Raw genomic sequence first — 25,433 nt, 5'->3', positions numbered from 1 at the left:
CCGCGGACGGCCCGGGGCCCGTGCCAAACCCCGCCGCCGCCGCCGCCGCCGCGCCCGCGGCCGGGGAGGACGCCGCTACCTCAGCCGCCCCGCCGGGCGAGGGCCCCTGCCGGGCCCGGGACGGGGCCGACAGGAGTTCCGCTTTGCCAAGCACCAGCGCGCCCGCGGCCGTCCGCAGGCCCAGCTCGCTGCAGAGCCTCTTCGGCCTCCCGGAGGCGGTGGGCGCCAGGGACTCGCGAGACAACCCCTTGAGGAAGAAGAAGGCTGCGAACTTGAACAGCATAATCCACCGCCTGGAGAAGGCTGCCAGCCGCGAGGAGCCCATCGAATGGGAGTTCTGAGAGGGCGCCGCCCGCCCGCCCGTCGCGCCGCGCCGGGCCGAGTCTGGCCGGGCCGGGCCAAGCCTGACCGGGCCGGGCCAAGCCTGACCGGGCCGGGCCGAGTCTGGCCGAGCTGGGCCGAGTCGAACCGAGTCTGGCCGAGCTGGGTCGAACCGGGCTGGGCAGAGGGGCGGGCGCCGACTCCGCGGCCGGGACCGTGTTGCGCACTTAACCGCCCTGCGGGCCACAGGGCAAAATCGCCATAGGCCAAGGTGCATATAGAAATCAAAAGGAGCATTAAGCCCAATCTATGTCGTGTTTTCAAGGAAGAAAACGGAAATGTGTAGTCGAGCTTTTTTGTACCCTGAAGTGTTTTTTTTATTGCCCTAAGTGATTTCCACAGGTTCTGGAATAACTCTTACAGCTTTGCCTTGCGCCCTCCTCTTTTCGTGTGGGCTTTAAAAAAAAAAAAAAATCAAACCCACATATTAAAAGGGGGCTTTTTATCTGCCATCTAATGGCTTCAGAGCGATAATACACTATTATCTTCTTAAACCAGGAAAAAAGGGGGGGGGATTTTTCAGAAAAAAAATTTAAAAAAGAAAGTTTTTGTAGCTGTTCAGTTGCCACTAAGAGATTGCACAGTCAAACCGACTCTAAACACACTAGTTTGGATTCCTAAATATTTTCAAGTAAAGAATCTTCTCCTTTGAAACTTTGAATTAAAGTAAAACACATTTACTCCACATATTTTTTAACAAAAAAAGTCACATCAGGAAAATATCTGATTTTGTGGTAGCTGACGTAGTGTTTTCTTGTACGTGAATAGAATCCTGACATGTAGTGCACATTGATCCATAGCTTTAACTGACTCTGGGCTTTTGCTGACCAGGGTTTGTTTAATACACTCCATTCTAGGCCAAATCAGGACAAAAAGAAAAGATCCGAATCTAGGTATTTTATAATCTGCTTTTTAACCTCTAACCGCAGAGCACGCTGATCAGACCTCATATCTTGGAGGTGTAGGAGACAAGTTAGAACTGTAGCATGTACCCGTTCATTTTGTTTAATTTATGGTGTCTTATGTCTGTGTTAGTGCGTCTTGCACATGTGCGAGCGTTGAAAGAAAGGAGGAAAGTGTAGGCCTCGAAGGTCGCCGCAGGCAGATCTGGGGCCCCTCGGGGCCCCTCGCCCCTCGTAGGCAGCAGTCTTTCCGTGACACAGAAGGCACCACACCTCACACCACTCTCCCGGGCGCCTGATGGACTGAGCCCCACCAGGGGACGCCACTCCCTGGGCCTGGGCAGGGCTCCTGCGTGCACCCAAGCACGCGCATAACTCTCTCTCTGTCTCTCTATCTCTCCCTTTCTTCCCACCACAAGCACTGATGACTGTTGACGTCGTGGGAAGCCTCCTTCCTTCCCTGCAGAAGAGAGAACGTGGCAGTCTGGGCTCGGCTCCCACCCCCGTAGTCTCACACCAAAACGCTGATGCTCTTCACTTCCAGACCAGATCATTGGCCCTCCATTCATTTTGCCTCTTGGAACGTTCTTTTTATGCACAGTTTAGGGCAGTCTAAGTACAAATCAAAAGTCTAACTTGTCTCTGATTCCTCCTGTCGTCTATGTGTATATGCGTGAGAACAGAGGTGGATGAAAGTGTGCGTGTGTGCGTGTGTGCAGTTTTATACGTCTGTATTTTCTTAAGTACCTGTGCACACATAGAGTGCATTACTGCCACCTTTTTTCAATAAGCTGTTTTATCAGTTATGGCTTCTACAAGTTTGCTAATTTAGACTCCTTTATTGCCATATCTTTAAACTAACAATAGATGATTTCGGTATATATATATATTTTTTTTTGCTTATTTATAGGTGCTGTATTTTATTATCTGATTGTTAGGAAGGGATGAAAGGGGCAAATATTCTTTAGAGGGATAGACTGCCGGCAGTATTGGGTATAATTTACAAGATGTAGCTGTCATACTGTATATTACTGATTGAAACCTTTTTGACCGTATTGTGTATCATTGAAACCTTTGTCTTAGGTCAACATCTTTGGATGACATTTTAATGGTGCATTCATTATTTCTTAAGTTTAATTAATATTACCTTTTTTTTTGATTTGGGGGGGTGGGAGGGAGTTCTAATTTTAAAGGTATGCTCCCGCTATTACACCTCAGTGTGCTTGTATTAATTAACTTGTAGGACTTTGACTGTAAGATGTGAAACCACATTTCTTGCATGACGTTTTAGAAATTATGTATTTCATTTACAGTCTTTTAACCTGCAACTGCAGCACTTATTTCAAGTTTTTCACAAATTTAAGAGTCACTACACTAAAGACAATGCCTTTTCATGAAGAAGAAGTTTGCAGAAGGCTCTAGGAGGCTGGGAGGCAGGCCGTTTGTCTTTTGATGGTTTCATATCATTCTGAATTTGAAATCTGGTTCAGTGAGCAGAGAATTCAACACAGAGGAGCTTAAGGGGAAAATGGATTCCCATCTGGCTGAATCCAGGTGCACTGAGAAGAGGGCGTTTGCATCCGTGACCCTCAGGACAGTGAGTAGCAGAGCCCCTGACGGTACTGTGGTGTCCTCTCCACAAAAACCTCAAGGAGGAATTTTGTCATCACGTGATGAGTCTCCAAATACCCGACTTTCAGTAGAACGAAAAGCAGGGCGTTAACAGGGAACGCCAGGGTAGTGTTTTCGCTTTAAAGGCATGACTGTTATTTACTAAGGTGTTAAATCGAGGAAACTGATAAAAAGTATAAATCTGTCCATCCTCATGGCCAAATAGTAACGTCTAAAACAGCCACTTTGGCTCTTCCAGGCAATTTAGTCATTTTTGTTGGTTTTGTTTCTTTTTTTAAAACTAGGTTATTGTTGATTTCCATTCTGTCTTTTTTTGCCAGACTTACATCTGGGTGCTCGATACAATCAGTTGGTTAAATTTTGCTTGCAGTTCCGTATTTGTATTCTTTCTCTATTTATTTTTTTTTTAATTGCAATCCTAATCCTAGATCTCTTGTGTTTAAGCTGTCACTGTAATACTTACAAGAGCTGCCACTAAATAACAGAAACCTGGGGTGGAGTGTCCCCCTCCTCTTTGTGCCCCTCAGTCTGAGTCCAAGGGTTGATCTTTCATCTTGATAAGCAATATTCAAGTGCCTTGAACAGCATCCCCTCCGTGGGCTTTACCTTCCGCTGGCTGGCGTTCCAAGCAGTAGCTCCCACAGGCAGCCGACCTCTTCCTCTTTCCGCTCCATCAGTTTAAAAAGCTGATTTGTACCTCTCCCCTGGGGAACACAGTTCCGTAGAAAACACTAACACTTAATTACAAGCTCCATTATACCATTTTAAATGGCTTCTTTTTGTTAATTGGAGGCAGTGTTAATAACTTAAGGTTTTTGCCATTACTTAGCTGGCTAAGTGGAGGCTCCGCATACAGTGTCCAAGTTCAGCCTCTTGACCTTTGGTTCCTGCCCACATTCTCTTGGGTGTCTGAAGTAGAAGAGGCGTGGCTTCACTCCCACCTCCTGGCTCCCAGACGAGGCCTCTTCTCTTGAACTTCTGGATGAGTCTTGTGATTTCTGTCTAGCAGGTTGCCCTTCTTTAGGAAAGATTACCACAGCCATCTAACTCCAACTCAGTTTTTCTCGGAGCTTACCTGCCCGAAGAACAACGCGACACAAGGTAGCTTGTGGTCAGGAGACTGCGGAGGCATCTCCAGGATCTGCCAGGATCCTGACTGTACGACTGCCCTCAAGTCATGACCACTATGTCTAGGCCAGTGACCAAGGCAGAAAGATAAGAGTTCATGGCCTCCCTGGGACAGTTTCCCTGTACGTCCAAAGCACAAATGCCTCCCTGTTCATCTCTCTTCCTCCTGTGGGCCTCTTTGTGTCTCCCTAAAAGCCAGATGTGCTGGTTGGTGGTCCAGACCCAGAGTGCAACAGAGCTTTGGGTGAAGTGTTCCTCTGTGCTCCCTCTGGCTGTGAGAGACTCTCCCCAGCTGCCCTCAGCCCCAGGAGGAAGGAGACACCCGAATGCCTCCATACCCAGGGCCGCCACAGCCCCATGAGCAGACCAGAGGGCAGGTTGTACACAAGCTCTGGCCTCTGCTACCGACCCTAAGATCACCCAGCAGTCGTGCCCTAAGAGGTTGGGATGAGAGTCGCAGGGCAGCTCTGTCTGCAGGCAGGTGCCTTCTCGCCTAAAGTTGGCCTGGATTTCTTCGTTCTCCCTGAACTCGTGTCCTGTCATGCACGGGCGATCGTTGAACTCTGTTGACTTTCTATGCAATGTTCTTCATTCCTCTGATGGTAGGAAAACAGACCTCCCTGAAAACAGCAGAGGAGCCAGCGGGAGCAGCACTCCCATCCTTCTGGGCTGAGCACACAGTGAAACAGTGTTGGTGATTTCCTAGATCTTGAGCTGGGGGACAACAGCCTTTGCCTTAAATGCACCACAGCAGACGCCTCTCGACAGGCCTATAAAAACCAGAGTCTGCCCTGAGCCATCCCAGGCCGCTCCCCTCTGAGGCCAGTAAGCCAGCTGCTCAGGGGAGATGGAGCCAGGCCGGGTCCTGGCGACCGCGGTGGGCGGGCAGCTGCTCCCCGTCAGGCTGCAAGTTGGCTCCCTCCCTGAATGTCCTCCCCCACCCCCATGTCATCATATTCATTTGTCCCCTTCTACCTCACTAACCATGCTCCCACTGGACCTCCCCCTGCACCCCTCAGAACCGCGAGGCAAGTGGGATCCGGGAAGAGAAAACCTAGAAGCGTGGCATCCATGAGTATAGCTCAGCCTGATGGGCAGGCGGCTTCCCTCTTGTGAGCACAACCCGGACAGACAGCTGTGCTCTGCGAGGCACAGGGATCCTCCTCTTGGCCTCCACCTGCTCCTGAAGCGCTCACAGCTGTTTCCTCTGCAGGCACGGGTGGCCTTGGGCCCCACAGGGCCTTCTCTCTGGCCCGCCTGCACACTCTGCCCATTCCCGCTCAGCTGTTAAGATCGGTCAGAGCCGCTTCCCTCGTCCCGGGCTGCCACTCCATGGCCACGTGAGGACACTTCCCCAGGATTCCCACCTGGCACTGGGGAGCTCTGTTGTCTCTGGCATCGGGAAGTTATAATCTCAGCCCTTCTGTGAGGTCTCCGTGGGAAGCATCCCAAGGACAGGAAAGGATTTGGCCTTCCCCAACCCACATGCCCAGTCTTCAGGCGTGTGACCCTTTCTTCCCCAAAGAATAGGCCAGTTTCCGTGCTGTGCTGAAGAAAACCAGCTCCTAGGGCTGCTGGTTGGGTGTGGGTCCATCCAGTCTGGTGGCCAAAGTGTTCTCTTGATGGAAGGAATTTGGACACGCTTACTGGGAAGAACTCACATTTAGAAATCTGCCCCCCTCCCTGGTGCTGCCGTTTCTTTGCTTCTTGATGGTGTTAGGGGAGCCTTCGTGAACCCAAAGGCAGAGCTCCTGCCCTAAGTGGCCAGGTGGTAGCCTGGGACTCCCAACACAGTGTACAGCTATTTCCCAGTGCAGTGAATGTCAGTCTGACCAGTACATCTGCTTGCTAAGAGGATGGTTCAATTTGACAATGTTACTCCCATTCGGATTCTGTTCTGCCTTTTGGTAGATGAAAACTACCAGGAAAAGAAGGGAAAGGAAGTTCCTAGTTAAAGTTCCCAAAAGATCGAGGCTGTGAGACGCTTAGAGGTATACAGAAAGCTGGGGCCAGAACACTCCGGTGGGGGTGGGGGCGGTGTGCAGATGGAGGCAGCAGAGGAGAGGGTGTGGGGAGCGAGGAGCTGAGCATAAAATGAGCCCCGCCCCAGAGCCCGCCCTTCCCCACCAGCCTGGGAGCCTCATCCTTGGTCAGGGAAGAGTATGGAAATGTAGCTCCCCCACCCCCGCCCCGCCCCGCCCCACCGTCGTCCCGTGATGGGAGCTGTCCCCGCCTGCCCGGGCCTTGCCACCGCCCGTCCATGGCCACCTCCCCTCCAAAGAGACTGTGTCCATGCCGTCAGTGGCATACTCCCCATTTTCATTTTTGGATGAAGTGACATTTAGCTTTAACGAGACATTTCCAAAGCGCTTAGTCTCCTCCAAAATGCTAACTTTAAAAGTTGGGCATCATAGGTGAAGAACCTTTTTTTTAGGAAAAAAAAAAAAAAGGCTAGTGAAAGACATTAGGCTAGGCATAAATGTGCACTTCCCCGTCGTTGCTGTTAAACATTTAAAATACCTTTGAGTTACTTTTCTTGGATCATTATAGCTTATCCAATAATGTAAAGAAGTAAAGTCTGTGTTACTGTAATTCCTCTAGTGTTTAGGCTCTCATTTCTACCACAAAATATGCTGTATGCTATGTATCAAGCTTTCTGTGAACAGAAAGGAAAGGTGCCTTATATTCCAAAGTCGTGGCTACACCCCTGTGGACAGTAATCAGAAGCACAGTATATACAGAAGCATTGGGACTTCCGTGGGTGAAACCAGATACCAGTCAGCAAGACGGATTGAAGTGGCACGGGGCTCCTTTGTTTTCTGGTTCCCTTTTTTTTTCCCCCTCTGTTTTTCGTTTCCTTTTTTTTCTTTCTTTTTTATGTTCTCATAGCTTGCTTTAAACAGAAAGCACTTAAATAGATGACTATGTGTAAAAAGCTCTGTGCAATAGAAATCATTTCCCTTCGTTTTTAAGAGAGAACGTATTGCACACCAAATGAACTCAAAGTAAGCTTTAGACCAGGACGATTCAGGTTGTGGAGGAGCAGGACGAGTGTGTTCACTGTAGTTCCGTTTTGTTCAGGAACGGAAGGGAAAACGGGCCTCCCCAGCACTGCCTCCCCTCCCCTGCCCCGCAACCCCGTCTCAGCCTGCCTCTTGCTGCCCGCCATGCTAGAGACGCAGGGCCCACGGGCACCCACCAGAGCTTCTGGCTGGGGCAGCAGAGCAGTCGGAGCGGGCTGCGACTCGGCAGCTAAGAAACCCCCCCCCCAACCCCGAGTGAGCGTGTGGCCACAGGCGTCCCTCCCAGCACTTCACCTTTTTCTTGTTGAGATGGATCGACTGCTACTGACAACCCCCCCCACCTCCCCACAGCGTGCGTGAGGATAATTATAAAAGGATATTTCCTTGAGAAAAAAAAAATTGTTTAAAAAAATATTTCTATTCTCTTCTATTTATTATTAGGTTAATCCCTTAAGTACTTATCAGGAGTGTATTGTTATTTTGTGTCGTTGTTGTTACCATAAATACTTCTGACTTTCACTCCACCCTTTGCTGTCTTCTGCCTCCCTCCTTCCCCCACCCCCAGAGACCCAAAGGGTCTTGGGGATGTGATCGGAGGGCAGAGGGGGGTTTCTCTGAATCAGCTGTCTCTCTCCAGAATAGCCGCTCAAAAACTGGTGGTCTCCATCACGTCCCACTTTTCAAAACGAGAGAGTTGATGAACAAAACAATCTCCCAATGTTAAGGAAGCACCAGGGTTTGAAGTTTGCTCGTGTGAGGAGCTGTAGAGGAGACTTAGAAAAAGCAAAGCTTGGTTCCCCCAAAGCCTCCTAGAGCCTCCGGTCAGACTTCTGGGTTCATGACGGTTCAGGAGCCCTGGGGCAGGACGGGCACGGAGGCCTGGTCGAGCCTGACTTTGGGTGAGAGAGGTCTCTGGCAAGGCTCACTGTGCTGACAAGTTTCCGTTGGCTTTTGTTACAGTTGTTGTTTTCCTTGCCTACAAAGTTGGTCAAAACCATCTTGCGGAGCAACCGTGTTTTTCTGTCTGGCTGTGGCTTAAGGACCCACTCCGAGGGAACAGGAGTCGGGGGGGAGCCCCTTTCCCCCTTCCTGTGGTTAAGTGCAGAGGAAGCATGGACCAGGGGCACAGCTTTCCGTGGCTAGAAGCACAGCCAGCAAGACACCCAGTGGCTTGCTCCTCGGGTATCGGGGTGGTGGAGGCTGAGGCTGGGCGCTGCCTGCCGCCCCGAGGTAGGGCTCCCAGAGGGCCTGCCAACCCTCTCCGTGTCACCCACGGCTTTTCCCCACTCTGACATCGTCTGGGGTCCTGATTCTGTCCTCGTCTCTTTGAAAGCCCTCTGATGAAACAACAGCCCCATCCCTCCCCCTACAAGGGTTTCCATTTCCCCCAAGTCGTCTATGCATTTCTCTCTCTCTCTCTCACCGTTTTCTGCCTCATTCCTAGAGAAAACGGGCATCTCATGTCCCACCCTCTGAGACCCCCCCACCACCTTTCAGAAAATGCTGTGCATTTTGGAGACGTGAGGATTTCGTCCAAAATTCTGAAAGCATTTGCGGACAGCTCGTTAGAAAATAAAAATGGGAAAAAGCAAAACGAAAAGGCGGTGTCCCCTCACGTCCCTTTCCACTGAGTAAGACCTAGCTCTTTGCGATTGTGCAATAAACTACTTGCCGTGAGAGCAGGTGGCCACGCTCCTGCCCAGACTACTAACTGATGCAGCACAGGACGGCCGGCCGCGCGGGGTCCTCTTCCAGACGCCTCCCAGTGAGCTCAGCTCCCCCCCACCGCCACCAGCACCGTGTCGTGCGGTGTCTTACATTTTAGCAGTATTTTATATTTTCTGTAACGCACTAAGTCTTAGATGTTTTTAGAACTCGTTTGTTCATACTCACACAGACTTTTTTTTTTTAATCCTCACAATGACCCAATTGACCAAAAAAAAAAAAAAAAAAGGCATCATTTTTGTACAAATAGCTTTGAGAAAAGCCTCTGTTGTGTTGCTGTGACCCATCTCCGGTAACATTTTATTTCTTGCTATTTGTTCTCGACGCAAGAAGTCAAAAGTTGGTCCGCCTGGCATGGGGGTGGGGGAGGCACCCGTCGTCCCTTCTGTCCTTGGTTAGCCATACGATGTTTGTTCTCAGCACTGTACAACGGTCCCTATATGATATGGAGAAGCAATATCACTGTATGAAACTCACACCATGTATTATTATTATTCACTAGCACCCTAGGTGTGATAATTGAAGTAAATATCTTTTATACAAACACAAGAACGTGTGGGTTGTTTTTATTTAAAGGGCTCTGGCCTGAGGAGGAGCAGCAAACACTTTCCATTCTGGGTCCAAAGGGCACCTCGAGCACTGCCTTCCTCCAGTGCTTCCTTGGGCGTGTGGCGTCGGGGCCGGGTGTCTGCAGAAACCTGGGTAGGATGCACAGGGGACCTGGGGGCCAGCCGTCCCCGCTGGCTTCTTGGCGCCTTTGGAGCCCTGGCCCTCCCAGCACCAGCTTCCTCGTCTGTGAAACGGCCGCCACCACGCATCTCACAGGCTTGTGGAGACCAGGAAGGGTGGCCAACCATGCTGGGTGTGGCCCTGGGCTGACTGATGGCTGCAGCCTGCACCCGGCCAGCCGCCCAGCCTCAGCCTGCGGGTCTGAGGGATGTGGAGGGTCTCTCGCTTTGTTCCCTAACCCCTGTGATGTGGAGAAGGACAAGCTCAGGGCCTCTGTGAGTGCGGGCAAGTGAGGGAGAGGAGGAAGGAGGGAACGGCGTCTTGTGGGCTTCTGGAAGGATCGGGCTCCTGAGAAAGGGCCTCTCCAGCCAGCGCTCGGGGCTGGAGGCAGGAGAGCCCTGCAGAGTCGGCTGCCAGGTGGTCCACAGGCTTGTGACCAAGGATGTCTCTCGTCTCGGGATCTAGAGGGTTGGAAGAGAACCGCCATCCTCCCCAACCTGTGACTGCTGGGTGCGGGAGGAGTGTATTTGTTGATTGTGCCTTGATCTGTGCGTTTCAGAATGTGAAGTTCCCACTGGTGATACAGAAGCATGAGCTAAACTAGACTCAATGCGCCCTCCACAATGCGCCCTCCCTTTTCCCCGGAGCAGGGAAAGCCTCCCACCAGAGCTGGGCCCTCCCGAGCCTATCTCCTCCATCACCCAGATGTGGAAGTGTCCAGAGCTGCCCCCAAATGTCTGCCCATCTCCCGCCACGGGAGAAATTACATAAAACCAGTAAGGCTCTCCCAGTTAGGCACTGAAAAAACCTAACTGCAATCATTTTTTGTTTGCTAGTTTAGGTACACTCCTACTTTTAAAAAATCCTTTAAATTAAGATATAAAATGTTAAAAAAAAAAAAAGAAAGAAAGAAAAGCACTTAACACAAAGTCTTTTTACCCAGAAGCTCTCCCTGCTCTTGCAGTGAGATTTGATTAACCAGAGCTGCAATTGCACGTGGTTTTGTAGCTCCAAGTCCTGTCTCGGTAAACAGCCAGCACCAGAGGCAGAGAAACAAGCAGGATTTGACGTGCCGACTGCAGTCGGGCGCTGTCCCCACTCAAGCAGTGTCCAGCCTCCCTGCGCACAGCTCTTCTCCTTTCTCTCTGGTTAAGTGGATCTGAACAAAACTGTACCTTATTTGATGCACTGGGGAATGGCAGGTTTATACCGCGTAAGGTGACACGGTGATATTATTAACGTTCGTGACTCATCCACAGCTTGTGTTTTAAAGGGCTTTCATGTGGCAGCCTTGGGGTCTGTTGCTATCTCTTCCACGGCCCTAGATGTTGGCTTTGCGGGGGAGGGGCCATGCATTTTGCGGGTCTGCATGCGGGGAGCCAGGGTAAGAACACGGAGGACTGGGGAGAACTGTTGTGACGTCGGTGAGGACTTGCAAAAGGGCTAGCAGATTCCAGCCTGGTGTGGCCTTGAAGTGGAAGAAGGCATTTGTGATGGACAGGCAGCAAGGACACCCAAACGCAGGGGCAGCGCGTACCCAGAAGCAGGGTGACGATGTGGCGGGTCAGTGGAGCAGGAAGCCGCGGTGCTGGGGTAGGGTGTAAGTGAGGGGAAGCGTTTGGGGTGGGGATGACCGTACCGTTGGCAAGAACAAAGCCAAGTCTGGAGGTGACGCCTCACCAGGTGATGCTTTTTCTGTGAATAACATCAAGAAGGAATTCAGATGTCGCTGAGAGTGTCTGCAACCATGCTGGGAGTGACTGGGGGAGGAAGTACCCCTGCCCCCCTGGAGGCTCCCGGCAAGTACACACCCCCCTGGTGAGGGCGCAGGGTCACCCTGGGGCTCCGCTCTGGCAGATCTGCAGTCAGGCCCAACGCCAGGGCAGGCCTGGAGGGGCCCGGGTGAGGCCTGAGCCTGAACCGGGCGGTGGGTCCAGCCGAGGCCAGCTGACCCAGTCAGGCTCCTACTGCCTCTGCCCCCTGGGAGACCCTGCAGCCTGAGGACCCCTGTGTAGGCTGCCACCAAGTCCTCTAGGGAGGACACAGTGCTTCTCTAAAAGGCCAGATCCTCCAGCTAATAGCACAATGAGGGCTCACCGTGGGCCACTGCTCTGGGCACTGGGGTTACGGCCAGGGACAAACAAGGAGCTGAACTTCCAGTGGGGGAGGAAGACAACAGAAATAATAAATGAATCACTCGGCCACTTAGACGGTGATAAGTGTTACAGGAAAGAAACAAGGCAAGGGGACAGGAAGGACACGTGGAGGGGTTAAAGTTTTAAATAGGTAGTCAAGGACTTCCCAGGGCTTCCCAGGTGGTGCTAGTGGTAAAGAACCCACCTGCAAATGCAGGTAGACATAAGAGACGTGGGTTCGATCCCTGGGGTGGGAAGATCCCGTAGAGGGAGGGCATGGCAACCCACTCCAGTATTCTTGCCTGGAGAATCCCATGGATTCTGGTGGGCTACAGCCCACAGGGTTGCAGAGTCAGACACAATTAACTCAACTTCACACACACACACACACACACAGGGACTTCCCTGGTGGTCCAGTGGCTCAGAATCCACAACCAACCCCGATGCAGGGGACCTGGGTTCAATCCCTGGTCAGGGAACTAGATCTCATGTGCCACAACTCAGAATTTTCCTGCTGTATCTAAGACCCAGTGCAGTCAAATAAATAAATAACATTTTTAAAAAATAAATAGGCAGTCAGGATAGGCCTCACGAAGAAGGTAACACGCAGACAGTCTTGACAGAGGCAAGGGGATGAACCATGCAGACACCCAGAGAAAGAATGTTTCAGGCAGAGGGGGCAGCAAGTGCAAAGGCCCTGTGCACAGAAACGTGCCTGGAAACCAGTGCAGCTGGAGCAGAGCGGCCAACAGGAGGGATGGGCGGCAACGCAGTCCGAGAGCCAGGTGCCGCCTGGTGGGGCTCTGGCTGCTGCTACTCCGAGGGACACGGGGGCCGGTGGGGTTTGAAGGGAGGGTGGTCTGGTCTCACTGTTTAAAAGGCTCTCCGGCTCTTGCTTCGTGACTAGGTTCTAAGGGTGAGGGCAGGAAAGGGGAAAGCAGGCGCTGCGGCCACAGTCCAGGTGGGAGGTTGTGACTCAGACCAAGTGGGGTCAGTAGTGAAACCGATTGGATTCTGGATGTGCATGGAAGGGAAAGCCAAACACAAGCCATGAGACAGAGGAGCTGTCAGGAGGGATAGAGAAGGGCAGGGAGTGCCCCAGGGGTTTGGTCTGAGCCACTGAAGCATGGTCTTGCCTCTCAGCCCTGAGGACACTGCCTCCTGAGGCCGTGTGCCAGGGGGCTTCTGCTGGGGTGAAGCAGGTTGAGGGGGTGGGGAAGTCAGGCTTCAGTTTGGACCTGTCAAGTCTGAGATACCATTGGAGGATGAGCCCAGGAGGCTGAGTGCACTGGAGATGTCCGTGCATTGGAGGGTCGTCGGCTTATAAATGTCACTAGGGGTGCCCAGAGTGAATGAGAGCCGAGAGAAAGGCATGGAGGGGCAGCACCCCGGCTGCAGCAGCGTTGGAAGCTTAGAGGGGAGGAGGACCCGCAAAGGAAACCAAGAAGGAGTGGCCAGCAGGGGGCAGGAGGCCCGGGATGGTGCTCTGGGAGCAAGTGCTGACGAGTCAGTAAGATGAGGGCTGAGAAACGAGGACAGAGCGAGGTGCGAGGTCTTCGGTGACCTTGGCCAGTACCGTTGGCGTAGCGGGTGTCCAGGTCTGACGGAGCAGGTTTAAGGAAGTGGACGCTTGAGACTAGGCAGCTTCTTCAGGGAGTTTTGCTGAAAGGGGCCATGGCGTCAGAGAATGGCAGGGGGGGAGCATTTCAGAGGGGTGAAGAGCGTGCTTGTGAGCTTGTGGAAAGAATCAAGGGCTGCATGACGCGGAGGAGACCTGCTGGGGAACACCCTGGCCGCGGAGCCAGGGGCTGGCCCCTCAGGCACCACCTCTGGCCGCCTGTGGGGCACAGAGCGGGGAGGGGGTGGGTGTGCTGGCAGCCAAGTGCCCCTCGGAACCCTCCAAGCACACTGACCCCCGTCCCAGAGCTCCCGCCTGGCTTGCCTGTGGCTGACTGAATACAGGGGTCCCCACCTCCAGGAAAGCCCCCGATGTGATGCCCCCAAGCTTTGCCCCCCGACTCTGCCTTTGATCATCCTGCCATCGTAATAGTCACTCTGCTTTCTTTCTCCCTTCTGTGAAACGCACGCCCTAGAAGGCCTTCCCGGATTCTCCCAGGGCAAGGTCCCATGAACCTTGATAAGGGGATGGGTGCAACATTTCAGAGGCGAGGTGTTCTCTCTCCAAACATCCCCGCCCTGCCCCCACCGCCCCCTCCAAGATGCACCCTCTCCTCCAGGCTGCACATACTGCGTCCTGCAGCACGCTCCTGACGACCCCTCGTCTCGAGCACACCCCACCTCCATCTGGTGTCCGTCTGGAGTGGGCTTGTCCCCACATGCCCCCTCTGCACCCTGGCCACCCCTCACTCCACCACCACCCTGACCAAACTCTCCAGCCTTTGTTGAGACACCGGGGACCCCCCCTTACTCACGGATGGTCCCGATTCAACTTGGGGCTTTAACATGCTTCCTCCTGACCTTGCCCTGCTTCCTGCTATCTCCTCTCTGGGTCATTCCTGGGATGCCCCAGAAAATGTCAGCATCCCCAGAAGTCCTGTCCGGGTGTTTTTCAGACCCCTGGATGTCTCCCTGATCTGCATCTCCAGCCTCAGACCCCTGGCTCCCACTTTCCACCACGTGCATCCCTGTTAGGTGTTCCACTAAGCGCTTCAGACTTGCCAGAGCCCAGCTACACAGCCGCTTGCCCCTTCCCCGTTTGGGGGGCCAGTTCCAGGCACGGGCCTACCCTCGTGGGTTCTCTGCGACAGTGGGGATCACGGGTCTTTCCAGGACCTTCTATTGCCATGCCGCAGGCCCAGAATTCAAGCCCAGGCCTGCCAGACTCCAGCTCAGAACCCTCCCCTGACACCAAGTGGCCACTCAGTGACACGATCCCAAAACCTCAGTCTGCGTGTTCCCACCCCCAGCAGAGAAGATGGAAGGAAGGGAGGGGTGGCAGGTCTCCCGCCGCCCCCCAGGGCCCTCTGATAGCCCTGCCCCATCGCCTCCGCCGCCCTGCCTTTGCCCAGCTTCTTCCCTGGGCCTCCCGGGCAGTCACCTCCACGCCTGCCAGGATGGCCCTCGGCTTCACCCAGAGACGCTTCTTGGGGGACAGCCACCCACACACTCAGCCTTGCACCCCCAGAGGTCTCCTCGGCAGCTCACTGAGTGTCTGGGAGCGTTGGCAGCAGCGGCTGTGGCCAGGAGAACCGCGTAGGACAGAGGGCTTGCCGTCAGGGACCTCCGTGGGCAGGGACCGGCGTGCCCACCCCCAGGGCACCAGACACAGTCACACATGAGAATGCCCCCTGCCCACAGATGGCTCCTGGAGCTGCAAGTCACTTCTCCCCCAGACGTGGCTGCAGGATCATCTCACCAGTGTTTTGTCCAACCTTCCGGCTGCGCTTGGGTCCCCTCAGAACCGCTTGGCGCACACCTCCTGGGCCCAACACCGGGCTGCCTCACAGGCTCCCCTGCCTTGCCCCTTCTGCCCCTTGGGGTGGGCGGCTGCCCACCTGAGACCTCTCTGGGCTCCCCACCCTGCTCATCCCCAGAGGCCTGTCCACCCGGCGCTATTTTTGGACATGCTCCTGTTTGTGGCTGTCCCTCTGGACTCCCAGCACCCAGAACCAAACCTGTCCCCTCCCTCGGTCCAAGCCCTTCACCACTAATCACGCTACCCTCTGCCTACCCCTCACCACGAGCCCTGTCCACCTCCCTCCTAAGTGTATGTGATGCTCACCAAGGCCTCCTTGCGCAGCCCATGGGGTGCTGCATTTTGGGGGTCTCTCTGAGCCTGCAGGCTGAAGGCAGACCCTAAACCTGCCCCCCACAGCCCTCCCTCCATGCCCCAGCCCTGCCCTCAGGTGTGGCCTCTTTCCCCGCCCCGTCTCAGACCCCTCACGTTAGGCAGCACCACCTACCCCCCGGGTGAAGAGGGGGCCCAGTGGTGACGGACGGGACAGGTCCACTCAGGGCCTGAATCCTGGCATGGGGAGGGCATCATCACGACGGGGGTTGCACACCCTGGGGGGGTCTGGTCCCAGGCCAGGAAGCCTTGGTAGTTCCGTCTGTAAAATCATCGTATCCGACCGATCGGACCGTGGTGAGATGTGTGAAGAGCCTGGTGCAGCCGGCACCTGCGAGATGGAGCAGGTGCGGGTGAGGCTGGCCGGCGAGCAGGCCGCAGGGTGAGGGGTGTCTCTGCCGGCGAGGGCCCAGGGCCCTTCTCCCGGCCCTGCCCGCAGCCCGAGGCCTTGGGACATTTCTGGGGCCACACTGCCCCCTGGTGGCCATACCGTCTACCCTCAAAGGCCTCTGGCCTGGGCTACCACCTCTGCGGCAATGAGCAGGGTTTATTATTCTATAAATGAGGCCCACACAGGGCAGGTTGCTGCCCAGAGTCACACAGCCAGCCAGAAGTAGGGGTGCTGTTGTTCAGTTGCTCAGGCATGTCCGACTGCGACCCCAGGGACTGCAGCACGCCAGGCTTCCCTGTCCTTCACTCTCTCCCAGAGCTTGCTCAAACTCACGTCCATCAAGTGGGTGATGCCGTTCAACCATCTCATCCTCTCTCACCCCCTTCTCCTCCTGCCCTCAATCTTGCCCAGCATCAGGGTCTTTTCCAGTGAGTCGGCTGTCTGCATCAGGGGGCCCAAGTAGTGGAGTTTCAGCTTCAGCTTTAGCATCAGTCCTTCTGATGAGTATTCAGGACTGATTTCCTCCAACCCGGGCCTGCCCTCTCCTGGGCCACTGCTGTCCCCGCTGCCAACGGCAGCTGAAGGCACCCACGGGGAGACTCATCAGTGTTTCCCACCCTCCCAGAGCGCAGGGACGTCTCCACACAGAACTATTCGGGATTCGCTTTATTGTAAAGATGACAACTGGTGTTGGGAGAGGGGAAGAGGGCCCGGGGACCGGGGGCCAGGGAGGTCCCAGGGGCGCCGCCCCATCCCTGACAGTGTGCTGAAGCCTGTTAGGGGAGGGGCTGAGCAAGTCTGAGGTCCATTCCAAAGGCAGCACCCCCTCACTACCCCTTCCCGTCGGGTCTGAGGGGGGTCTACCTGCCCCCCTGCACCACCCACTGCACCTCCCTCACCTCCCCTTCCCTACCTTCCCCACCCGCCGGGGCCTCCCTCTGGTCCTTATCCCAGAGCATCAGCCCTGGAGGAAGCTCGGGACTCTTTGGGTTCAGCCTCCTTGTCCTGCTTGACGGGGGCCGTGAGGCCTGCAGAGGGAGAAGGGCTGTCAGTGCGGCTCCAGGGGTTGGTGGTGGGTAGGGGGCATTTCTCCTAAATCTCTGACCTGGGCTCCTTCCTTCCCAAACCCAGAGAATTCTTGGGCAGAGTGAGTTCCCACGCCAGGAGAGCCCCGCCCCTGCCTGCTGCTCTAGTGCTGGTCCCCCGGGCAGGGGCACAGGCTGTGTGTTGGGAGGCACAGGGCAGGGCGCGCACCTCAGGTCCCTCTGACGGCCATGTCTTCCTTTGGCCCAGGGCGCTGCGCGGAGCTGCAGGTCCACGTCACTGAGCTCACAGCCACAGCAGCTGAGCAGAGGGAGCTGATCGCCCGCTTGGAGCACGACCTCAGCACCATCCAGTCCATCCAGCGGCCGGACGCCGAGGTGAGCCCGCCCCCGGCCCCGCCCCCACCCTGCCTGCCCAGACTGCCTTCAGCCTCACAAAATGCTGACTTTCCAAGCAAGCCGGCCTGTCCTTGGGCAGCCGGTGTCCTCTGGGCCCACACTAAGCCCCACAGGGACTGTCACCTACAGCCTCTGGGGTCTGTCTGCTCACTTCACCGCAAAGGCCCTATTTGGGGCAGCAGGCCGCAGGCTAAGGGCACAAAGCCCCCTGCCTCCGGCCGCTGGCTTGGCCCTCGGCCCTGGCAGCTCTGGGCAGAAGCAAGGCCAGGACTATCCACCCATCCCACAGCTAGAGGACCTTGGGCCCCAAGATTAGGGAAGGCTGGAGTCCCAGGATCCTCAGGGGTCATCATCACATGGCCCACCTCATTTTAGATAAAGAAACGGGGCCCAGGGAGAGAAACGGGGCTGGGCTGGGGCGACATGGCAGGCTGGCTGGTAGGACCGGAGCCACCCAGCCTCCGATGCCCGTCAGGGCCAAGTGGCTGGGTGGGAGCCCCACGCTGAACTCCAGCCTCAGGGTGAACCACCTTTGCTTTGGTGGCCCACGTGAGGCACACTCTCCGGGCCCTCCTGTGGCCACTGCCGTGTCCAGCCCCTGCCGCCAGACCGCCCCACCTGCTCTTTGCCCTCTGTGTGCTTGGCCCACTGGATGGGTGTGGAGATGCCAAATGTGGAGATGCCTCGCTGACCTCTCCCTCCCACCTGCAGGGTGCAGCCGAGCTCAGCCTGGAGAAGATTCCTGAGCCCATCAAGGAGGCCACCGCCCTGTTCTATGGTGAGGAGGGGCCCAGGCTGTGATGGGCTGGCAGGAGAGGGGGGGATCACCTGGGCCCTAAAGAGCACACACCTCCATCAGAAGAGCCAGGTCCCTGGGCCAGCAAGGCAGCAGAAACTCACAAGAAGGGTGAGACCCCCACTTGCCCTGCTAGGCCTCAGTCTGACGCCCCCACCATGGGAATCCTGACCCCCTCAGCCCTGCCAGGGGCCTTTCGCAGGCTGGTGGGTATTGATCAGCTCCCTGGCGGGGGTGGGGCCCAGCCCTGAGAGGCAGCCAAGGGCTAGAGCGGAGGTCCCCCCAGGTGCTGAGGGCGGGACACAGTGGTGGTGGCAGGACCACCCAGTCCCCTCAGTGTCCCTTTGCTTCCGCCCCATGGCACTCGGCCAGAGCCCCCTCGGAGCTGGTGACCTGAGGGCCCCCCTCTGGGCTGGGCCTCCCCTGCCCCCAAGCCACTGTCCCTCCGTCCTAGGACCCTCGGCGCCTGCCAGCTCCCTCCCCGAGGGCCAGGTGGACTCGCTGCTCTCCATCATCTCCAGCCAGAGGGAGCGCTTCCGGGCCCGGAACCAGGAGCTGGAGGCGGTGAGTCGAGTCCCTCCTGCCCCAACACTCCACGAACCTAAGCACAGCGAGGAGGACCCCCGGGTGTAGGGGAGAAAGACGCGTCACAGACCACAGACCTCAGTGGGGTTAGGTTTGTTCTGTGCTGTCAGGGAGGGCTGCCCAGAGCAGATGAGGTCACGCTGGGCTTTGAAAGGAGAATCAGACCCTCCAGGTAAACGAGTGAACAGAGACATGGGGTCAAGGAGCCGGAAGGGAGTCCAGGGACAAAACAAAGAGTCACCAGGCAAGGTCCCTACTGCCAGGCTGGGGTGTGATGGCAGGGTTTAACCTAGGGACCAACACTGCCAGGATGGAGGGTAAGAAGGTCACTTGGGCAGCCAGTTTAGAACAGAGGCTTGGCCCAGGAAGATGATTTGGTGGTGGTCACCGTGGTCATCTCAATCAGGTGGAGGGGTAGAAAGCAGGGGCAGGTCCCAGGGAGGAGGGTCTTGAACCCTATGGAGAGGAACAGTCTAGAGAAGGCCAGGAGCTCTATGGGGTCCGAGAGAGCCTGCTGGCTGCTAAGCACCCAACTGGTGGCCCTCCTGGAGAGACCTCATAAGGAAAGGACAGTCTAGCCTGCAAAGGTGACAAGCCCAGGGACTTCCCTGGTGGGCCAGTGGTTAAGAATCTGTCTTCCAATCCAGGGGACACAGGTTCAATCCGTGGTCCGGGAACCAAGGTCCCACATGCTGCAGGGCAACTACAGAGCCCACACACCGCAACTAAGACCCGACACAGCCAGATAAATTAGTTAATTAAATATTTTGGGGGAAAAAAGGCGACCAGTCCAGCTGCACATGGGTCTTTCCCAAGCAGTGTCCACTCGGGGACTCGGCAGACCCCTTCCTCCATCCCACAGAGCCAGCCCAGGTCCTCCGATCTCTCTCCCAGTAGAAAGAGGAGCCAAGAAAGTTTCCATCTTCTCAAAGAGTCACCGCTTGAGCAGGCGGTAGAATATCTAGCTCCTTCCCTCCGCACCCGCAGCTCCCCCATGGGGCTTCCAGGTTGGGGTCTCGGGGAGGCTGACATTCACTGAGCACCCATGCAGGCCGGACCCCAAGCTGGTCCAGTGACAAGGCTGAACCAGATCCAGTGAGACCCCCTGTGATCTGGGCTGCAGAGCAACAGGCTTCAAATGGAGGACTGTCAGGACAGCTCCCCTCACAGCTACCTTCGTGAAAGTGGACGGGGATCACCCACGCCCCTTCAGGGCTGGGGACAGTCACCATGGGAGGCTAGGCAGCCCTTTTAAAAGGTCTTCAAACTAGACCAAGTAGGGTGGAAGGAGTATTTATAAGATTGTGCCTTTGGCTTTAAAAATCTATAATTTTTTTTTTTTACCATGTATGTGTTTTAAGTTGTGGTAAAATATACATCTGGAGGAGGAAATGGCAACCCACTCCAATATTCTTGCCTGGGAAATTCCATGGACAGAGGAGCCTGGGGGGCTACAGTTCACAGAATCTCAAAGAGTTGGACACGACTGAACATACAAAAGATACATCCCTTAAAATGTATCATCTTAACCCTTTTCAAATGCAGCACAGTGGCATTAAGTGCTTTTTCATCTTCCCAAACTGAAACTCTGTAGTGTTTAAACACTCACTCCTCTTTCCCTCCTGCCACCTTCCACCATTCTATCCCCGTCTCTATGAATTTGGCCACCCTAGGTGTCTTATATGGGGCTTCCCTGGTAGCTCAGACAGTAAATAGGTGGAATGATAGAATATTTGTCTTTTTGTTTCTAGCTGATTTCACTCAGCACAATGCCCTCCAGGTTCATCCACGCTGAGCATGTGTCAGAATTTCCTTCTTTTTTAACGGCGCATAATATTCCATTGTGTGGATGGACCACATTTTGTTCGTCCTTTCATCTGTCCATGGACACTTGGGTTGCTTCCACCTTTTAGCTCTTATAAATATGCTGCCATGAACATGGGTGAGCAAATTATCTTACAGTCCCTGCTGTCAGTTCTTTGGGGTGTACACCCAGAAGTGGAATTGCTGGACCATACGGTGATTATATTTTTACATTTTTGAGGAACTGACACACTACCACGGACATTTTTGACCTTTTCAACTTTTCACAATGTGAAGAAAACACCTATTTAAGCATTTTAATAAGTTGGAAGATGAGTTCACATGTCACTCTGCCCCTAGGTTGGCAAACATTAAAATCGCATATTGTATGGTTTCATTTATATAAGACATCCAAAAGAGGCAAACCCATTGAGACAGGAAGGAGATTAGTGGTTGCCGGGGGCTGGGGGAGGAGGGCATGGGGAGTGAGTGATGACAGGTATGGGGTTTCTTATTAGGCTTATAGAGATATTCGGAAATTAATTTTAATTAATTAACTAATTAAAATTAATTTTAATCCTGAAATTAAATAAAATATTTAATTTGCATGTTAAATTAAATATGCAAATTAAAGATGGTTGCATAACATTGTAAATGTAGTAAAAAAAACTGAATTATACATTAAAATAATGTTTATGTTATATGAAATATATCTCAACAATAATTTTAAGCTGATACCATAAACAAACAACATGAAGAAAGTGACCCAGGAAAATAAGGAAGAAAAAAAAGAGAATAAAAGAAAGTGACCCAAGGACTGTGGCTTCTGCCTGCTGCGGGGTCTCCCCAGGCTTTGAGCAGAGGCTGGCAGGTCTAGGACATGACCTCAGGCCAAGCAGGGGCTCAGGGTAGACAGAGCGGGACCTGTGCCAGCTGGGAGGCCTCTCCCCCAACTCCTTCCACTGCGGGCCCTGCCCACCCACTCGCCCACCCACTCACCCACCTGGCTGCCCCCAGGAGAACCGCCTAGCCCAGCACACCATCCAAGCCCTGCAGACAGAGCTGGACAGCCTGCGTGCGGACAACATCAAGCTCTTTGAGAAGATCAAGTTCCTGCAGAGCTACCCTGGCCGGGTGAGCACCCCCTACCCACCCCCCCTCCTTCCAAGCTGAACAAATCTAGGGAGAGGAGAGGTCCCAGGGGACAGCTGGGGACAGTGACCTGCTGGGCAGCAATAGGCCTGGGAGCCTCAGAGACCATCCCACACACACACACCCCAGCGCCAGGCTTGCCAGCTGTCCCACCAGCCTGTGGAGCCCTGATGGAGTTTTGTTCATCAGACGCCCCAGCCAGGAGGTAATGAGATTTGGAAAGAGGCAGGGCTCACAGGACTCAGGCCCACGTGACTCCTCTGTGGTGGGGAGGGGGTTTGTAACTCTCCCTTGCTGACCCCAGGATCTGGAAATTTAACCCTAGGGATGATGAACATACAGGACAACCGTGGGGGGATTCGTTTAAAACATAAAAACTTATATATATATATATATATATATTTTTTTTTTTTTAATACCAGAATTGGGTCCAACATTCCAAAAACCTATCAATCAGATTGGCATAGAAAACTACCCACTCTATTCTGAGCTGGGAGGGCCCTCTCTGGCTTCTCTCAGCCCCCAGGGTTCACAGGAGAGTGCCTCGTGCAGGAAAAGCCTCTGAGACCCTGGGTAGACGGAGTGGTGTAGAAGGATGTTGTGGTGGCATGCTGGCCGGGGGGCCTCCCTAGGACAAGCCCCAGACTCAGCCGCCAGCCCCCACACCACCAGTTGAAGCTGTTCTCAGGCCACCAGAGGGCGCCCAGGCTCCATGCAAATTCACTATGTTGCCTGCTGCAGGACAGGGGGCACGGCCTTCATCTCCCGCGTGCCGGCCTGTTCCCCACAGCCACCCTGCAGTCTCCCAGCGAAGCCCCTCCAGACCCACCTCCCTGCACCGGGCCCCGCCCTGTCCACCTTGTACATTCCAGCCTCCCTCAGGGTCTTAGTTCCCCCCACCTGTCCTGAGGCACTGTGGCCCCGACCCCAGGGGGAGACCCCTAATCCTGGGCAGTGCCCCTGGACACAAGGCACCACCCATGTCACACCATCACCCGGGGCCCTGTCCCCGCCTCCACCGTCGTACAGAAAAAGAAACTGAGGCTCCCTGTGATGTTGTCGGGCTGCAGTCCATTGGCTCGGGCCTTCCTGTTGGGTTCGCTGACCGGGTCTCTCCTCCTTTTCCTGCAGGGCGGCGGCAGTGACGACACCGAGCTGCGCTACTCAACCCAGTACGAGGAACGCCTGGACCCCTTCTCCTCCTTCAGCAAGCGGGTGCGTGGGCTCGGCTGCGGGGCAGCCCCGGGCGCCCACCCAACTCACCTGGCCTCGGGCTCCCTCTGGCCCCCCTCCACCAGCCCTGGTCTCAGCCTGCACCCCTCTCCCACACTGCACCTTGACACGCCAGACCACCAGGGCAGCCCCCACACTCACTTTGGTTCCGGGGAGGCCTGGGGTCCACCAGGATGGGCCTGGAGTGCCAGGAACACCGACTGACGCTGACAGCCCCGTGACGGTGTGCCGTGACCGGGTTAACCCCAGGTGCAGGCACTCTGGGGGCAGGCACACGGGCAAAGAGCCTCCCTGTATCAGGTGACTTACGGTGGTGGGGAGGGGGTTTGTAACTCTCCCTCGCCCGCCCTGAAGACCCTCCGTGTTCAGATGCAGAGGGGGACAGCAGCTCCCATCACTGGCCCTGAGTGGGACTGGGCACCAGGGAGCCCCTGGCAGCCTCCGCACCCCAGGGCCCTGCAGGGACAGCAGGACAGAGTCCCTCTCTGCAGTGAGCTGGGGCTCTGGGGGCCTTTAGGGGTCTTCTCCTCATCCCTCCTTGCCCTTCAGGAGCGGCAGCGGAAATACCTGAGCCTGAGCCCGTGGGACAAGGCCACACTCAGCATGGTGAGCCGCCCCCCGACCCCGAACCCACCATGCCCCTCCCCCGACTGGGCCTGGGCCTCCGACCCTGGACACCTGGTCACCTGCCCTCCAGCCCGGTCTGGAAAGACCCAGGGGCCCCGCTGCCCCTCCCGGCCCGTTCAAGTTCAAGTGTGGCTGTGTGACCCTGGGAGGGGGGAATCTGTCCGTCTCCGTGACAGCCCTATTATTCACGGTAGATTCTGAACGTGGCCACACGGGGGCGCCATTCCCCAGCATTCCTGCAGCCCCGAGTTCCCAGCCTGAACGCTGGAGCAGCCTAACTTGCCTGCCCTTGGCGCCCCTTGCTGCCCTGGATGGGTGAGCCCGGCAGAGGTGGGTGAGGCCCGCCCCACCCCACTCACGCCTTGCGTGCTCCCCAGGGGCGGCTGGTTCTCTCCAACAAGATGGCCCGCACCATCGGCTTCTTCTACACGCTGTTTCTGCACCTCCTGGTCTTCCTGGTGAGTGAGGATCTAGGCACGGCCGAGGATACATTCACCACGGTCCCCCCAACTACCACCCGCAGGCACAGAGTCTGCGCTCGGCCACTTCTGTCCCCATCGGGGGCCCTCTGGCTGGGGCAGCAGCCTGTCCGACTCCATGCAGGGCCCAGCCCTGGGAGGCGGGCTTGGTGGAGGGGGGCCATGAGGGAGGCTGGCGGATGGGAAAAGAGTCACTGCTAAGGGACAGCCAGGTGGGCTGCACAGAGAGGGGACATCTTGGGCTGAACCTCCTGGGGGGCAGAGGGGCATTCTAGCTCCCGGGCACAGCACATATGGAGGCCTGGTGACGCCCGCGTGTCCGCCCAGGAGGGGTGGGGGCACGCCTGTAGAAGCCTTCAGCCTCAGGGACCCCTCACCCCCAGCGAGGCCACAGTCCAGATGGCCCCTATATGGCCAATCGGGGCTCCAGCTCTGACGGGCCCAGCTGGTCCTGGTGCTGCCCAGCGACGTTAGGGATGGTAGCTCCATGCCCAGGCCTGTCTGACCAACTGTGAAGCTGGTAGGCATGAGAGGTAACATCTCTAAGGCCCCCCCGCCCCTCAACCTGGGACTGCGGCCACAAGAAACGTCATGTGTCAGGAAGCCAAGCCCAGGAGCCGCAGGTGGACAGCCGGAGTGGCCTCGAGGCAGCTGACCGTGTCTCTCCCCTGGGGCAGGTGCTCTACAAGCTGGCGTGGAGCGAAAGCATGGAGCGGGACTGTGCCACCTTCTGCGCCAAGAAGTGAGCCACCCCTGCGCCCTGCTTGGCCCCCCGCAGCACCCATTCTTATGTCCCCTGCCCCCCTCCCAGCCTTCCATCACTGGCCCCATCTGGTCTACCCACAGGGCACACCCCCTGGAGACCTCCATGCCCCCCGCCACCCTCCACATCTCTCTTTTTCGCACTCGGCTTCAGCAAATGTTTCTGTGGCCCCCAGGTTCGCCGACCACCTGCACAAGTTCCACGAGAATGACAATGGGGTGGCCGCCGGCGACCTGTGGCAGTGATGTCCCCGGCCTTCCCCGGCTCGACAGTGATGGCTGCGTTCCCCTGCTTGTTCAGCTGCTTCCAATGACTTAGGCTTCCCTGGAAAATCCCCCGTGTAGATGACTCTTGCCCTCCACCCAACAGTGCCAGAGGTTCCCCAAAGTCTCCTGCATCTCCCTTTAAAGAGGGTCTCAGCCTCGTCAGGCTCCCTAAGTCCAGAAAGCTCCCGAGGCCAAACCAGACCGTCTCAGGCTGGAGACCCAGCCTGGATCTCGCCCAGCAGCCTGACCTCTAGCCTTGGGGACAGAGATCTCTCAGCTGTGACACTGAGTTCCCACTGATTCTGGCTGTGGTTAATCCAGTTAGGGTCCCCCGGGCCATCCCGGGATCCCCTTGGGCTCCCCTCAGATCCATCACCATCCCCCCAAGGCATGGAAGCTCTTCCTGGCAGGACAGCGAGCTTTAAGTCCAGCC

The 25,433-nt window shown here is 55.7% G+C and overlaps 1 protein-coding gene across 3 annotated transcripts in view; it reads left to right on the top strand.

Annotated features, from left to right (window-relative positions):
- The window catches only part of CUX1 (cut like homeobox 1), a 347,445-nt gene extending 322,248 nt beyond the window's left edge, over nucleotides 1–25,197 (top strand). For 2 of the 3 annotated variants that reach the window (XM_040261791.1, XM_040261782.1), the window contains exons 15-23: nucleotides 17,148–17,275; nucleotides 18,008–18,074; nucleotides 18,547–18,656; nucleotides 21,498–21,614; nucleotides 22,764–22,847; nucleotides 23,415–23,471; nucleotides 23,870–23,950; nucleotides 24,649–24,713; nucleotides 24,910–25,197. In XM_040261791.1, the coding sequence (XP_040117725.1) occupies nucleotides 17,148–17,275; nucleotides 18,008–18,074; nucleotides 18,547–18,656; nucleotides 21,498–21,614; nucleotides 22,764–22,847; nucleotides 23,415–23,471; nucleotides 23,870–23,950; nucleotides 24,649–24,713; nucleotides 24,910–24,979 (779 nt within the window). In that variant the 3' untranslated portion in view covers nucleotides 24,980–25,197. Of the gene's footprint in view, nucleotides 1–43; nucleotides 9,020–17,147; nucleotides 17,276–18,007; nucleotides 18,075–18,546; nucleotides 18,657–21,497; nucleotides 21,615–22,763; nucleotides 22,848–23,414; nucleotides 23,472–23,869; nucleotides 23,951–24,648; nucleotides 24,714–24,909 lie in introns of those variants that run through there. The other variant, XM_040261799.1, reaches the window with a different exon arrangement.
- Nucleotides 25,198–25,433: the final 236 nt, after the last annotated feature.

This window comes from Oryx dammah, unplaced genomic scaffold (genome assembly GCF_014754425.2).
Source record: "Oryx dammah isolate SB20612 unplaced genomic scaffold, SCBI_Odam_1.1 HiC_scaffold_2, whole genome shotgun sequence".
NCBI lineage: Eukaryota > Metazoa > Chordata > Mammalia > Artiodactyla > Bovidae > Oryx > Oryx dammah.
The sequence above is the reverse complement of the archived record's forward strand: the minus strand, read 5'-3'. Positions and strand labels throughout refer to the sequence as shown.